This window comes from Bufo bufo, chromosome 1, assembly GCF_905171765.1.
Source record: "Bufo bufo chromosome 1, aBufBuf1.1, whole genome shotgun sequence".
Taxonomy (NCBI): domain Eukaryota; kingdom Metazoa; phylum Chordata; class Amphibia; order Anura; family Bufonidae; genus Bufo; species Bufo bufo.
The window spans coordinates 138119602-138132900 of record NC_053389.1 but is presented as its reverse complement, the minus strand read 5'-3'; the positions used below and the strand labels follow the sequence as shown (position 1 = coordinate 138132900).

Genomic DNA, 13299 nt, shown 5'->3' with positions numbered 1-13299 from the left:
GCTGCAAACTATGGTAGCAGATTTAGGCCACACAGGTTGCTCACAGTAGCACAAGCAACATGTGGCCTGGAGCTGTCCTGTTGAAAAACGGCTCCAGGGACACTTTGGAGAAATGTCTGTGTCACTGGTTCTAAAACCAAATCAACGTAACACTGATCTGATAGTATATCTGAAATGAAGACTAGAGGGGTCTGGCTACTGTACATTATGCCACCTCACACAACAATCCTGGGAGCAGGACCAGAGTGATGTTCCTTTGTGAAGGCCTCTTTATGGGTTTGCCAACATGCACCTTTTGCTCTCATTCCAGTTCATCCTAGTTCTCCCAACCACAGGGATATGCAATGTTGAACAGTGCTGACATCTTACCCTAGACACATAGCAATCTGCCGGACTGATAAACCAAGATCTCACAGTTCAAGGATCCTGTCCCTCTTCAGGGCTGTATTAGACAGTCCAATGTGGCAGACGATTGTCAGGAGGGAAGCGTTCACTCCCGGCAATCGCTTTTTCGCTGATGGAGGAGGCTGCTGTTATTACATGCAGCGATCTTCTGCGCAGCACGGGGAGGAGTGATCGCTAATGCCATCGCTCGTCCCCATGCTGTATAGTGGTTTGCCGGTGGCAGATCGTTATTAGACACCACGAAACGATAATTTTTTAACATGTCTGAAGATCTGGATTGCCCTATGATCGAGTGTTTGCTCATTCATCAGGCAATCGCTGCAAGATGATCGCTAACGAGCGTTCACGCAGATAATTAGCAATTATCTGCCCAAAAATCATGCAGTGTAATAGAGGCTTTAGTTTGTGACAAGTGGCAATAACTGGCACGTTGACAAACAGGAGGTATCACACACCTCCTGATCTGGTTTTTGAATATTCATGTCGCTAGAAAACTTTCATGCTGGCTTTTACTCCCCTCCCACATGCCACAGATTGGAGCTAGGTGCTTGGAAAATGTAATCATTGGCAGATCACATGCTATCACCTGGATTTGCAGAACCTTATGACCTGTCCTTTTTGGTATTGCAATTTCAATGTTGAGGAGTGTATTTAATTAACAACCAGTCTACCAATATTGATGTGAATACAATGTACCATTCCTGTGATGACATACCGTATTTGTGCAGCACTAGGTAAGTGATCAACATCAGCAAGATAACTGGCCAGCCAGCTCATGGTGGTGCTAAGCGCTGCGGTGTCTGCCCTCTCGGTCAGTGGAGATTCCATGGGCACAAAGTTCTCCCGCTTGATCCGGTCAGGTGTGGCCTCTATGATCTGTTCTGCCAGATTCATCATGTTCACCTGAATTAAAGACAAGGGCATCTTTTGAGATTTAGCTCTACATTGTGTGCAGGTAAGGACGAGCTATCCATTTTGCAGGGATATACGTATGGTCTGATTGTGTTAATGCTGAAAATATAGCACATAGACTGAACCCATTGGCAGTACATGAAATCATTGGAAACGCTTCCTCTTAAGCTGTGCCCCAGGGCTCAAATCACAGACCAGTTTTATCTCCAATCAATACCCAACACTGCAGTGCACTAAATACTAACTGCTAGAGCTCAGGACATGCCACGTTTCTGTGCAAGTGCCGTCAGTTTTATATAGTGCTCTGTACACTAGTAAACCTTTAAACGACCCCCATAACTTTGTCTGTCCATGAGAAGTAGAAAGGATGAATCACTAAATACAGGGGTACACTGTCCATGATGGTAAGGTAGATCTTGCTCCAAGCAGGACCATTCTCTGACTGTAGGTGGCAGCTTTTTAGTAGCTATACAGTACTTCCTATCAATTTCTCCATCTCTAATTTTGGAAGGAGAGTGGGCAGCATTTTACCTTTAATATCTAAAATCATTGGCATACCTTCAATGAAGGCAGACCACACAACTGCTATTGCGGCCCAAGGGGAGCCCAATGCAAAAACAAATAAAATAATGATCCCAGCTTCCAGTAAATGGTAACTGGATAAATTCTTATGCGCTGAGCTCCCCCTAGTGGTGACTGCAGGCAGCCAGCTTTATAATAGCAGGGAAGCAGATATATGATTCCAGTTTCCAGTAAATGGTAACTGGATACATTCTTATGCGCTGAGCTCCCCCTAGTGGTGGCTGCAGGCAGCCAGCTTTATAATAGCAGGGAAGCAGATATATAGGATTCCAGTTTCCAGTAAATGGTAACTGGATAAATTCTTATGCGCTGAGCTCCCCCTAGTGGTGGCTGCAGGCAGCCAGCTTTATAATAGCAGGTATGCAGATATATAGGATTCTAGTTTCCAGTAAATGGTAACTGGATAAATTCTTATGCGCTGAGCTCCCCCTAGTGGTGGCTGCAGGCAGCCAGCTTTATAATAGCAAGGAAGCAGATATATAGGATTTCAGCTTCCAGTAAATTGGTGACTGGATAAATTCTTATGCACTGAGTTCCCCCTAGTGGTGGCTGCAGGCAGCCAGCTTTATAATAGCAGGGAAGCAGATATATATGATTTCAGCTTCCAGTAAATGGTAACTGGATACATTCTTATGCACTGAGTTCCCCCTAGTAGTGGCTGCAGGCAGCCAGCTTTATAATAGCAGGGAAGCAGATATATATTATTTCAGCTTCCAGTAAATGGTAACTGGATACATTCTTATGCACTGAGTTCCCCCTAGTAGTGGCTGCAGGCAGCCAGCTTTATAATAGCAGGGAAGCAGATATATATTATTTCAGCTTCCAGTAAATTGGTAACTGGATACATTCTTATGCACTGAGTTCCCCCTAGTGGTGGCTGCAGGCAGCCAGCTTTATAATAGCAGGGAAGCAGATATATCAATGTATTTTTGCCAGTTGTCTGGTGTAAATGCATTAAGAAATATGGTGTTTAGAATGACTGCTACATTTACAAAGCCCCTGTTCCACTATGGGACCCTATGAGATGTGTGTACTCCAACAGTCTTGGTCTGCTGACAAAATGGCAGGTGAGCTATAGAATTTTCCCTAAATTTCTACAGCCTTCCTTAGAACAATCCCACTTGTAAAGGGGGTGAATCTAAGAGAATTGCTATGTATGCAATTAGCTCAGGTTAACAGACGAATAACATAGAAACCTATATGTTTAATATGGTACAGGCTTTTATTTCTAGGTTGGATGGTGTTAATATAACCTCAACTTCTATAATGAATGTGGAGACCTATTAGTGTGAGGCTCCAGCGATCCACCCGAAAAAGTCTCTAGTCACCTTTACTCGCTTGCCTTCTGAGTGCAATGAACTCCAATGATCAATCTGCAACCTTTTGTAAGACGCCGCAGCCAGCTTTAAGAGCATTCCATGTAAGTGCTGATCAAATGAGGACAACTGGGAGCTTGGCCTCTGCTGGAGTCTAAAGGCCCATGGCGTTGTGTGGCTAGACGAGAGCCCAGGTTAACATATCTGTAATTGTCTCAATCTATGATGCAATAAATTTAAAGGGTTTGCCTACTGGTCAACTGCTTTTTAGTGTGAGGGTCCCTCGATGACAAATTGAGCTTAATTGGTTCTTATGTATGTATTAAAAGTTGCATTTACAGGTATTTTTCAGTAGTGGCTGATCGAGTGCTTTGCTTTCATTATCTTGTATTATTCAGTGATTACTCTTACATGTGGACACAATCTTTTCTATGAGAGAAGGTTGGTGTAAGCTGCTTATGATGGTAACATTACTGCCTCAGTGGTTCTCCAGATGTTTCATGAACATAGTACTGAGCAGTGGTGGCAAGTCATGCTCAAAGCAAGTGGGTGCATAGTTGTAGATTGTTTTCTTTTATATGGTAGGGACCTCTGGTATACAATATTTAGATTTCCTCAAAGAATAAAAGAGGAACTCGTCTACTCTATGGGTCAGGTGGGCATTTTAAGTTCCTTCATGTGCAAGAACCTAGTCCTTACCTGAAGCTCATCCATGTGTTGTAAGCATTCATCATTCTCCATGTTTTCTCTGTAAGACAGTAGATCGGCATCCACCATTTCCCTCTCAGACATCATTAAGACACTCATCTGTTCCCTCTGGCGCAGCCTATGCCCAACAATATCCTTCCCCAGTCCTGAAGCCTTCGATGTTCCTGTGACCTGGCCCATGTAGAGCTCCTTCTGGTTCCACTTCAGTCCTGCTCTGTATCCGGAGGTATCCGGAGTACGTTGAGGAAGCTCTCTGGCAAAGTGGCGCATTTCTTCCCCGTGGGTAGATTCGGTCATTGGCTGCTTGGAGCTGCAGCTTTGCTTCCTGATGGTTGACTGCTCCAGGCTTAGAGCTGTAGCAATCATCTTCTCCTGCCTAACCTGGAAATATTCAGGGTTCAACTTGTGTTTTTTAGCAGCTGGGTAATCTTTAGGATTTTCAGTACTGTAGTAATTAGAGGGCTCTGATCTTGGTCTTCTCAATTCTGTAAAAAATGAACAAAGATGTGTCAAAATGAATAAATTAATAAAATAACCATCCATTCTATCTATCTATCTATCTATCTATCTATCTATCTATCTATCTATCTATCTATCTATCTATCTATCAATCAATCTATCTGTCTATCTATCCACTACATTTTTTAATGCCTCAGTATCAAGAAATTATGAGACAATTCCTAGCAGACTCATTACAGTTTCTTAGAGAATATTTTGTTGACTCGGAATGAAAAGATTAATCAAACTCTATAGGTAATTAAGCCAAATTTCTAACTCGCCATTTTTCTTTTGAAGATAACAGCTTTATATTTTCCATTTCCATTTTATTACTACCCATAAAAATAATGTTTTGATGCCTGAATGGTGGCAGAAACTCTGCAGATATGGTTCTGTGGGCTTGGTACAGTCATGCCTCCCATACATATCTGACACATTGCTGATCCTTCGTAAGTGGGAGCATCTACTAAACTTCATATAGTCCTGGTAGAACTACAGGGGGCATCTTGAAGCAAACCACAATGGCTGCTATTTCAGCTGGGTTTCTGCGCAGCTTTCCTAGACGTCTGAAGGACCAGTGGGCCCAGCGATACAGCACTGCTTTGTATTACTAGGCAGATTTGTGTCAAAATCTCTAACATAAACCCTGTCCATATGTCGTATAAGTTTTCTTGCTTGGTACCCCCCCTACATGAGTGAGGGTGGAAAGACACTAAGTAAAAGTGCCTTCTACTCTTGAAGACCTGGTCGTTCCTTCTATTACCTGACATGTAATACTACAATTCCCCAGCAGAGGCCGCTGCAGGGTTAATGTAAGACCAAATGAAACTTTCCCCAGTGAAAACAGCTGATGTCTTGAGGTTCAAGGAGCCTCAAATTTCTTGCAGAAAAATAACTTTTTGCTTTTTGGCGTCTCATCCTTTGCCATCACCTTCTCCTCCTTCTTACCTGCATTGGCATTTGAAATAATTGTGACGCCCTTCTGAGTCTCCTGTGGGTTGATGGCCTCACTCTGCCACTGGTTTAACCAGCTGTCGGCGCTGGCCTCAGCACCAGGGGGGCATTGTAATCGTGCACTTTGCCCCAGTTGAGAATGTTCTTCCCTTTGTAACTGTTCAAGACACTCGGCAAGCTTCACATGGCCCCGGGAACGGGCGATAGACAGAGGGAGTCTGCCAAGAGAGTCGGGGATGGAGATTGCCCGTCGGTCCCACTTATACAGCACTACTGCAGCTTCGGTGTGACCCAGTGCACAGGCCCACATCTGGGAAACAAGAGAGCATAAGATGGTGTCAGGATCACACTCTACGTGGTGGTCACTGCATTGTAGTGAATAGGAATTGTGTGCTATTGTACATGCTCCACCCGGGATTGAGGTGCGGCAAGTGTGAATGAGGCATAAGACAGAAAGATATTGGTGCAGCTTAGGGATCGTGCTCTTACCAGAGGAGTACATGAGAAATGATCAACATTTAAAGGATCGACCTCCAGTTCCAAATCAATGCTGTCAGCGTGCTTTGTCCTGTAGACAGAGATGGAAAATCCCATTACTTATGGTTATTGACAATTATAACACAGGAGAGTTCTCTGAGGATGTCTCTTCTAATATAACCAAACATGGCAAGCCCAGATACCGGGGGGTGCTGGGGGGGCTGGGTCATCCACTAAATAAATATCTGGGGTTCTATGTGCTGCCTTCACCCCAGTAATTTATGTACAGTATCAATGCCACCTATTACTTACAGTGTGAACCTTCATGTGGAGCTGTTCTGATCAGCCCTTAGCTAACAAGCAGTGGACCTCCATCAACAGGTAATCATGACCCACAAGGGGTATTTGGGAATGTTTGGGGCTGTCCCATGAAAAAAATATTCTACAAATTTCAAACCAGCACCTGCATCTAAATATTTTTGTAATTGCATGTCATTACAAATGTTATTCACTAAAATGTATATGTATAGTGCCACCTGCTGTTTGTTTTATTTCTTATTTCTTTGTCCTGCTGATTGAGAAGGCCGCACATGCTCAGTTTCATCCCTCAATTGCCTTCTGAATGGTGATAGGAAGAGCTGAAACACCCCCCCTTAGCTCCACCAGTTTGGACACGCCCCCTGAGCTGCAGCAGAGAAGACACTCCCCTGAGCTGTCAGCTTGATATAAATGTAGCAGAGCAATGAATGGGGAGATGTCTTCATCCATGTGAGGTACAGGGCTGGTTCTAACTTTGTTAGAAAGAGCTTTTCATGTACTACATGACGTCTGATTTTAATTTTTCAAATTAAACATGGGATAACTCTTTAAATTCAGACAGATGTCCAAGTTTAAAGGGGTTCTGCAGTTTGTTTAAACAGATGATCTATCCTCTGGATAGATCATCAGCATCTGATCGGCGGGGGTCCGACACCCGGGACCCCCACCGATCAGCTGTTTGAGAAGGCAGCGGTGCTACAGCAGCGCCACGGCCTTCTCACTGTTTACCGCTGGCCCAGTGACATCACGACTAGTATCAACTTGCCTGGGCGTGGCTAAGCTCTGTTCACTTGAATGGATGATACTAGTCGTGATGTCACTTGGCCAGTGGTAAACAGTGAGAAGGCCGCGGCTCTGCTGGAGCGCCACTGCCTTCTCAAACAGCTGATCGGCGGGGGTCCAGGGTGTCGGACCCACGCCGATCAGATGCTGATGATCTATCCAGAGGATAGATCATCAGTTTAAACAAACTGCAGAACCCCTTTAACTTGACTTTTGGTAAAGACCATCTACTGAAGCTGGTTAATAGATGCTACTGTCTATAGCAACCAATAGAAGTGAAAGAAGCTGGGTAGATTTATCAAAACCTATGTAAAGGAAAACCAGTTTACTTGCTTATAGCAACTGACCAGATTCCACCTTTCACTTTTAGAGTTCCTTTGGAAAATGAAAGGTGGAATCTGATTGGCTGTTATGAGCTACTAATCCAGTTTTCCTTTACGCCAGTTTTGATAAATCTCCCCCATCATTTCTTGTAGAGTACTAGAGTAGTTTTCCTTTTACTGCCAATATTTTTTAGGTTAAAGCTATAGACAACATAGTTGAAGAAAATGAGACATTATCTGAAGACCATAAAATAAGAAATTGTATTAATTACAGACTGTGTACAAAAAAAACATTGTAAAGGTTATTTTAATGCCACCATTCTTTCACAGTGTGCAATAAATGAGCACCTTCACATTATTCCTCTAGGTCAGGGATGGCCAACCTGCGGTAAAACTGCAACTCCCACCATACCGTGCTGTAGGCTGGTAGCTGTAGGCAGTGTGAGCATGCTGGGAGTTGTAGTTTTGCAACAGCTGGGGAGCCTCAGGTTGGCCATCCCTGCTCCAGGGGGCAGTACTTGCACTATGGACCCTACAACAAGGTTACAACTTGCATTGATAGCTCTTGGTATGTGGACGAAATAGTAATCCTATTTTAGTTAATCTCAGTTGTCCCTTGTGTAATTTAACTAGAAGGACTGTATAACGTACAGTGCATTCACCCTGCATTAGTGATATCTTTGATTTGTATATTACAGTACAGTATATTCCAAGTTACTTTACAGGAATCTTGGACCATCTTAGTTACCTCCACTTGATAAGTGTCTGGATGAGGGTGGCATATCCTTGTGCAGCAGCGAGGTGAAGCAGGGTCATTCCTCTGAATGTTTTGGAATGAATCAGGTGCTTGGATTTTGCCCAACAGGCCCGGCCCATCATCTTCTCACACACAACCACCACCCGACTCTCAAAACAGCTTCCTATGGAGCCAGGCCCAGTGGCACACTGAGCAAAACACAAAAAATGTCATTATGATTGGTCAACGTGTATACTTTATAGACATGGTCACAGAAATTCAGTTCCATATTCTTATACTATTATTATCAGTAGTATAGCAGTTATATTATGGTACATAGGGGCTATATTATAGTTGGTATATGCAACACAGAAAGATGTATTATAGCAGTTATATTTTTGTGCATAGAGCAGTATTATAGTACGTATATTCTTAAACATAGAAGGCAGTATTATAGTAGTTATATTCTTGTACATAGGAGGCAGTATTATAGTAGTTATATTCTTCTACATAGGACATACAGTATTATAGTAGTTATATTCTTATACATAGAAGGCAATAAAATATTATAGTAGTTATATTCTTATACATAGGACATATTATAGTAATTATATTCTTATACATAGAAGTCGCGTGCCAGGAGGAATCCTGTGCGAAGGTGGGACCCTGGGTGGGGGAGGCGCGATGTCCCCTCACCTTATTCAGCCGGCGGGGATGCAGGAGCAGGTTCGGCTGGTGGGTCAGGACGGACTCACCTTGCCCGGCGGGGTAGAGATGCCCAGGTTCCTTCCACGAGTCGGCGGGGTCAAGATGGCGGCCCTGTGCTTCTTTCGGTGATCGGGCAGCGTGTGGCTGGCTCAGAGTTGGCTCCAGCTTTTACAATGGTGGCCTCTAGTGGCAGAGCTGTGGTAGTGCAGGCTCCAGCTGCAACAGCAGCAAGTGGTGGCACAGGCTGTGCAGAAGACCAGATGACAGCCAGAGGAGAGATCAATGCCGGTCAAATTCCGTTTTCGCCTGTTCCGGCTGGTGGAATCACAGCGTCCACGCAGCCAGGTGAGATACATGGGGAGTCCTCATTAGCGGTTGCTTGTCTCGGAGGGGCTCCCGGGTTTGGGGAGGGGCCCGGGGGTGTTCGTAGCGGGTGGGCTGGGGGATTTCTTATTGGGTTTACGGCAGTTAGTAAAAGGGCTGGCAGGTACGGGACCAGGGACGGGGTCACCGTTGGCCACTTGGGGTGTGCAGGGGTCAGTAGTGTCGGGTGTTACAGAACGGACGGGTGGTAGTGCGGTTGTGGGTGCGGGTGCCAGTGGGTCGTTGGGGGCACCGTTACAGGGGTCGAAGGATATGGATGGGGTCAGGGAGAGTGAGGGTGATAAGGAAAAGGACGGGGGGGAGTGGCGTTTAGATGACGCAGCAAGAGGGGAGGTATATGTTTGCTTTGAGGGGCCTCTTGGGGCCCACTTAAAGATGGAGGTGAAAGAAAAAAATCTGGAAGGGGGAATACGTGGACATCTTTTCATTGCTCCCGCTGGAGTGGATTAACCACCTCCGGACCGCCTAACGCAGATTCGCATTCCGGAGGTGGCAGCGCTGCGCACAATCACGCATATACGCGTCATCTCGCGAGACGCGAGATTTCGCTCAAAGCCGGCCCGCGCATGTGCATCGCGGGCCGGCAAAATTTAAAGAACAAGTTTGTCACCAGCCTGCCAGCAACGATCATTGGCTGGCAGGCTGGCGATTTTCAAAAAATCCAATCACAAGTCATGTAACAGATCATATTAGTAAATATGATCTGTTATATGGCTTGTCTGCTCCTCTGCTGGTCCTTTTCGTTGGTTGGATCCAGCAGAGGAGCAGACTGAACTGTGAGTACACCAAACACTACACCTTAGCCCCAGATCACCCCCCTGCACCCCAATTAACCCTTTGATCACCCCTTTGATCGCCCCTGTCAATCACTTAGTGAAAGACAAAAAGTGATCAGTGTAAACTGACACTTTTTTTTTTCACTAGTATTGGCTGTTAGGTTTTAGGGATAGTTTAGGCCCCTTGGTTAGGTAGTTAGCGTCAGTTAGCGCCCAGCCCACCGCACCGCAGTCACTTATTCGCTGTTTAGCGTATCGCTAATCAGCATTTGTACTTTTATAGTATCTGTAAGTGATCAAAACTGATCACAGTCAGATCTATAATAGTATTAGTGTCACCTTAGCTCGCCCTCCACCCAAAACGCAGTGTTTGCCCGATCAGGCCTGATCGGTCGCCCACACGTGCGTTCACCCACGCCCGCCCCACCGCAGTGACAAATAATATATATTTTTTTGATCACTGCACATTCATTTTACACGCACTGCGGCGATAAAAAAAATCAGTTTTGATATTTTTTATCAACCGCAGCGGCCTCCGGTACTTCGCTAGCCTCCCCTTTGTAAGACAGGTTTGCATTTTTTCTTGGGTAGTCTCAGGGAATACCCCTAAATTTAGTAGTCCAAAATGTCAAACAGGGGGTATTCTTCTGAAGAGGCCTACGGGATTCTGACCCAGTCGGATGAGGAGTGGGAACCCTCATCTGACGAATCTAGCGGGTCAGAATATGAACCTGTGGAAAGCAGTGGCTCTCTGACCCAAAGTTCGGACGAGGAGGTGGAGGTCCCTGATAGCACCAGGCGTACCAGGCCCCGTGTCGCTAGACCACAGGTTATGCAGGATCCGCTTCAAGAGCAGCAGAGTGGGGCTGTCGCTGCCGGATCACGTGGTGAGGCATACACCAGCAGCGCAGCCCTCCCTGGACCTAGTACCAGCACTGCCGTACAACATGGTGACGTGGCGAGCACCAGAAGGGCAGTTGAAGCTGGTACGGTGGCACGTGCAGTAGTTACCCCGTCGCAGCCACCGCACAGACAGGCCCGTAGAGCCCCTAGAATCCCTGAGGTGCTGGCAAACCCTGATTGGCAGTCACCAACTTCAGCCGCACCATTAGTTCCCCCTTTCACCGCCCAGTCTGGAGTTCGGGTTCAGACGGCTCAAATCGGTTCGGCCCTGGGATTTTTTGAGCTGTTCTTGACTGCGGAGCTCTTGGACTTAGTCGTGGCAGAGACAAACCGGTATGCCACACAATTTATATCCGCCAACCCGGGAAGCTTTTATGCCCAGCCTTTCCGGTGGAAACCAGTCCAAGTTTCCGAACTTAAAATTTTTTTGGGCCTTCTCCTCAACATGGGTCTAACTAAAAAGCATGAATTGCGGTCATATTGGTCCACGCACCCGATTCATCACATGCCCATGTTCTCTGCTGCTATGTCCAGGGCACGATTTGAGGCCATCCTCCGTTTCCTGCATTTTAGCGACAACACCACCTCCCGTCCCAGAGGCCACCCAGCTTTTGACCGGCTCCACAAAATTCGGCCCCTCATAGACCATTTCAACCAGAAATTTGAATTCTAGGGGCCCAAATGTGTGGTAAGGAGTTTGAAATCAAATTCTGTAAAAAATGACCAGTGAAATCCGAAAGGTGCTCTTTGGAATATGGGCCCCTTTGCCCACCTAGGCTGCAAAAAAGTGTCACACATCTGGTATCTCCGTATTCAGGAGAATTTGGGGAATGTGTTTTGGGGTGTCATTTTACATATACCCATGCTGGGTGAGAGAAATATCTTGGCAAAAGACAACTTTTCCCATTTTTTTATACAAAGTTGGCATTTGACCAAGATATTTATCTCACCCATCATGGGTATATGTAAAAAGACACCCCAAAACACATTCCCCAACTTCTCCTGAATACGGAGATACCAGATGTGTGACACTTTTTTGCAGCCTAGGTGGGCAAAGGGGCCCATATTCCAAAGAGCACCTTTCGGATTTCACTGGTCATTTTTTACAGAATTTGATTTCAAACTCCTTACCACACATTTGGGCCCCTAGAATGCCAGGGCAGTATAACTACCCCACAAGTGACCCCATTTTGGAAAGAAGACACCCCAAGGTATTCCGTGAGGGGCATGGCGAGTTCCTAGAATTTTTTATTTTTTGTCACAAGTTAGTGGAAAATGATAATTTTTTTTTTTCATACAAAGTCTCATATTCCACTAACTTGTGACAAAAAATAAAAACTTCCATGAACTCGCCATGCCCATCAGCGAATACCTTGGGGTCTCTTCTTTCCAAAATGGGGTCACTTGTGGGGTAGTTATACTGCCCTGGCATTCTAGGGGCCCAAATGTGTGGTAAGGAGTTTGAAATCAAATTCTGTAAAAAATGACCTGTGAAATCCGAAAGGTGCTCTTTGGAATATGGGCCCCTTTGCCCACCTAGGCTGCAAAAAAGTGTCACACATCTGGTATCTCCGTATTCAGGAGAATTTGGGGAATGTGTTTTGGGGTGTCATTTTACATATACCCATGCTGGGTGAGAGAAATATCTTGGCAAAAGACAACTTTTCCCATTTTTTTATACAAAGTTGGCATTTGACCAAGATATTTCTCTCACCCAGCATGGGTATATGTAAAAAGACACCCCAAAACACATTCCCCAACTTCTCCTGAATACAGAGATACCAGATGTGTGACACTTTTTTGCAGCCTAGGTGGGCAAAGGGGCCCATATTCCAAAGAGCACCTTTCGGATTTCACTGGTCATTTTTTACAGAATTTGATTTCAAACTCCTTACCACACATTTGGGCCCCTAGAATGCCAGGGCAGTATAACTACCCCACAAGTGACCCCATTTTGGAAAGAAGAGACCCCAAGGTATTTCGTGATGGGCATAGTGAGTTCATAGAACTTTTTATTTTTTGTCACAAGTTAGTGGAATATGAGACTTTGTAAGAAAAAAAAAAATCATCATTTTCCGCTAACTTGTGACAAAAAATAAAAAGTTCTATGAACTCACTATGCCCATCAGCGAATACCGTAGGGTGTCTACTTTCCGAAATGGGGTCATTTGTGGGGTGTTTGTACTGTCTGGGCACTGTAGAACCTCAGGAAACATGACAGATGCTCAGAAAGTCAGAGCTGCTTCAAAAAGCGGAAATTCACATTTTTGTACCATAGTTTGTAAACGCTATAACTTTTACCCAAACCATTTTTTTTTTTATCAAAGACATGTAGAACAATAAATTTAGAGCAAAATTTATATATGGATGTCGTTTTTTTTGCAAAATTTTACAACTGAAAGTGAAAAATGTCATTTTTTTGCCAAAAAATCGTTAAATTTCGATTAATAACAAAAAAAGTAAAAATGTCAGCAGCAATGAAATACCACCAAATGAAAGCTCTATTAGTGAGAAGA

At 44.8% G+C, this 13299-nt stretch overlaps 1 protein-coding gene across 1 annotated transcript in view; it reads right to left on the bottom strand.

Annotated features, from left to right (window-relative positions):
- CAMTA1 (calmodulin binding transcription activator 1) overlaps positions 1-13299 on the bottom strand; it is a 1602965-nt gene that overhangs the window by 15688 nt on the left and 1573978 nt on the right. Inside the window, exons 12-16 of the mRNA XM_040424166.1 lie at positions 8025-8221; positions 5865-5943; positions 5370-5685; positions 3915-4408; positions 1121-1308 (exon numbers count right to left, since the gene is read on the bottom strand). Of these exons, the coding sequence (XP_040280100.1) occupies positions 1121-1308; positions 3915-4408; positions 5370-5685; positions 5865-5943; positions 8025-8221 (1274 nt within the window). The remainder of the gene's footprint in view (positions 1-1120; positions 1309-3914; positions 4409-5369; positions 5686-5864; positions 5944-8024; positions 8222-13299) is intronic.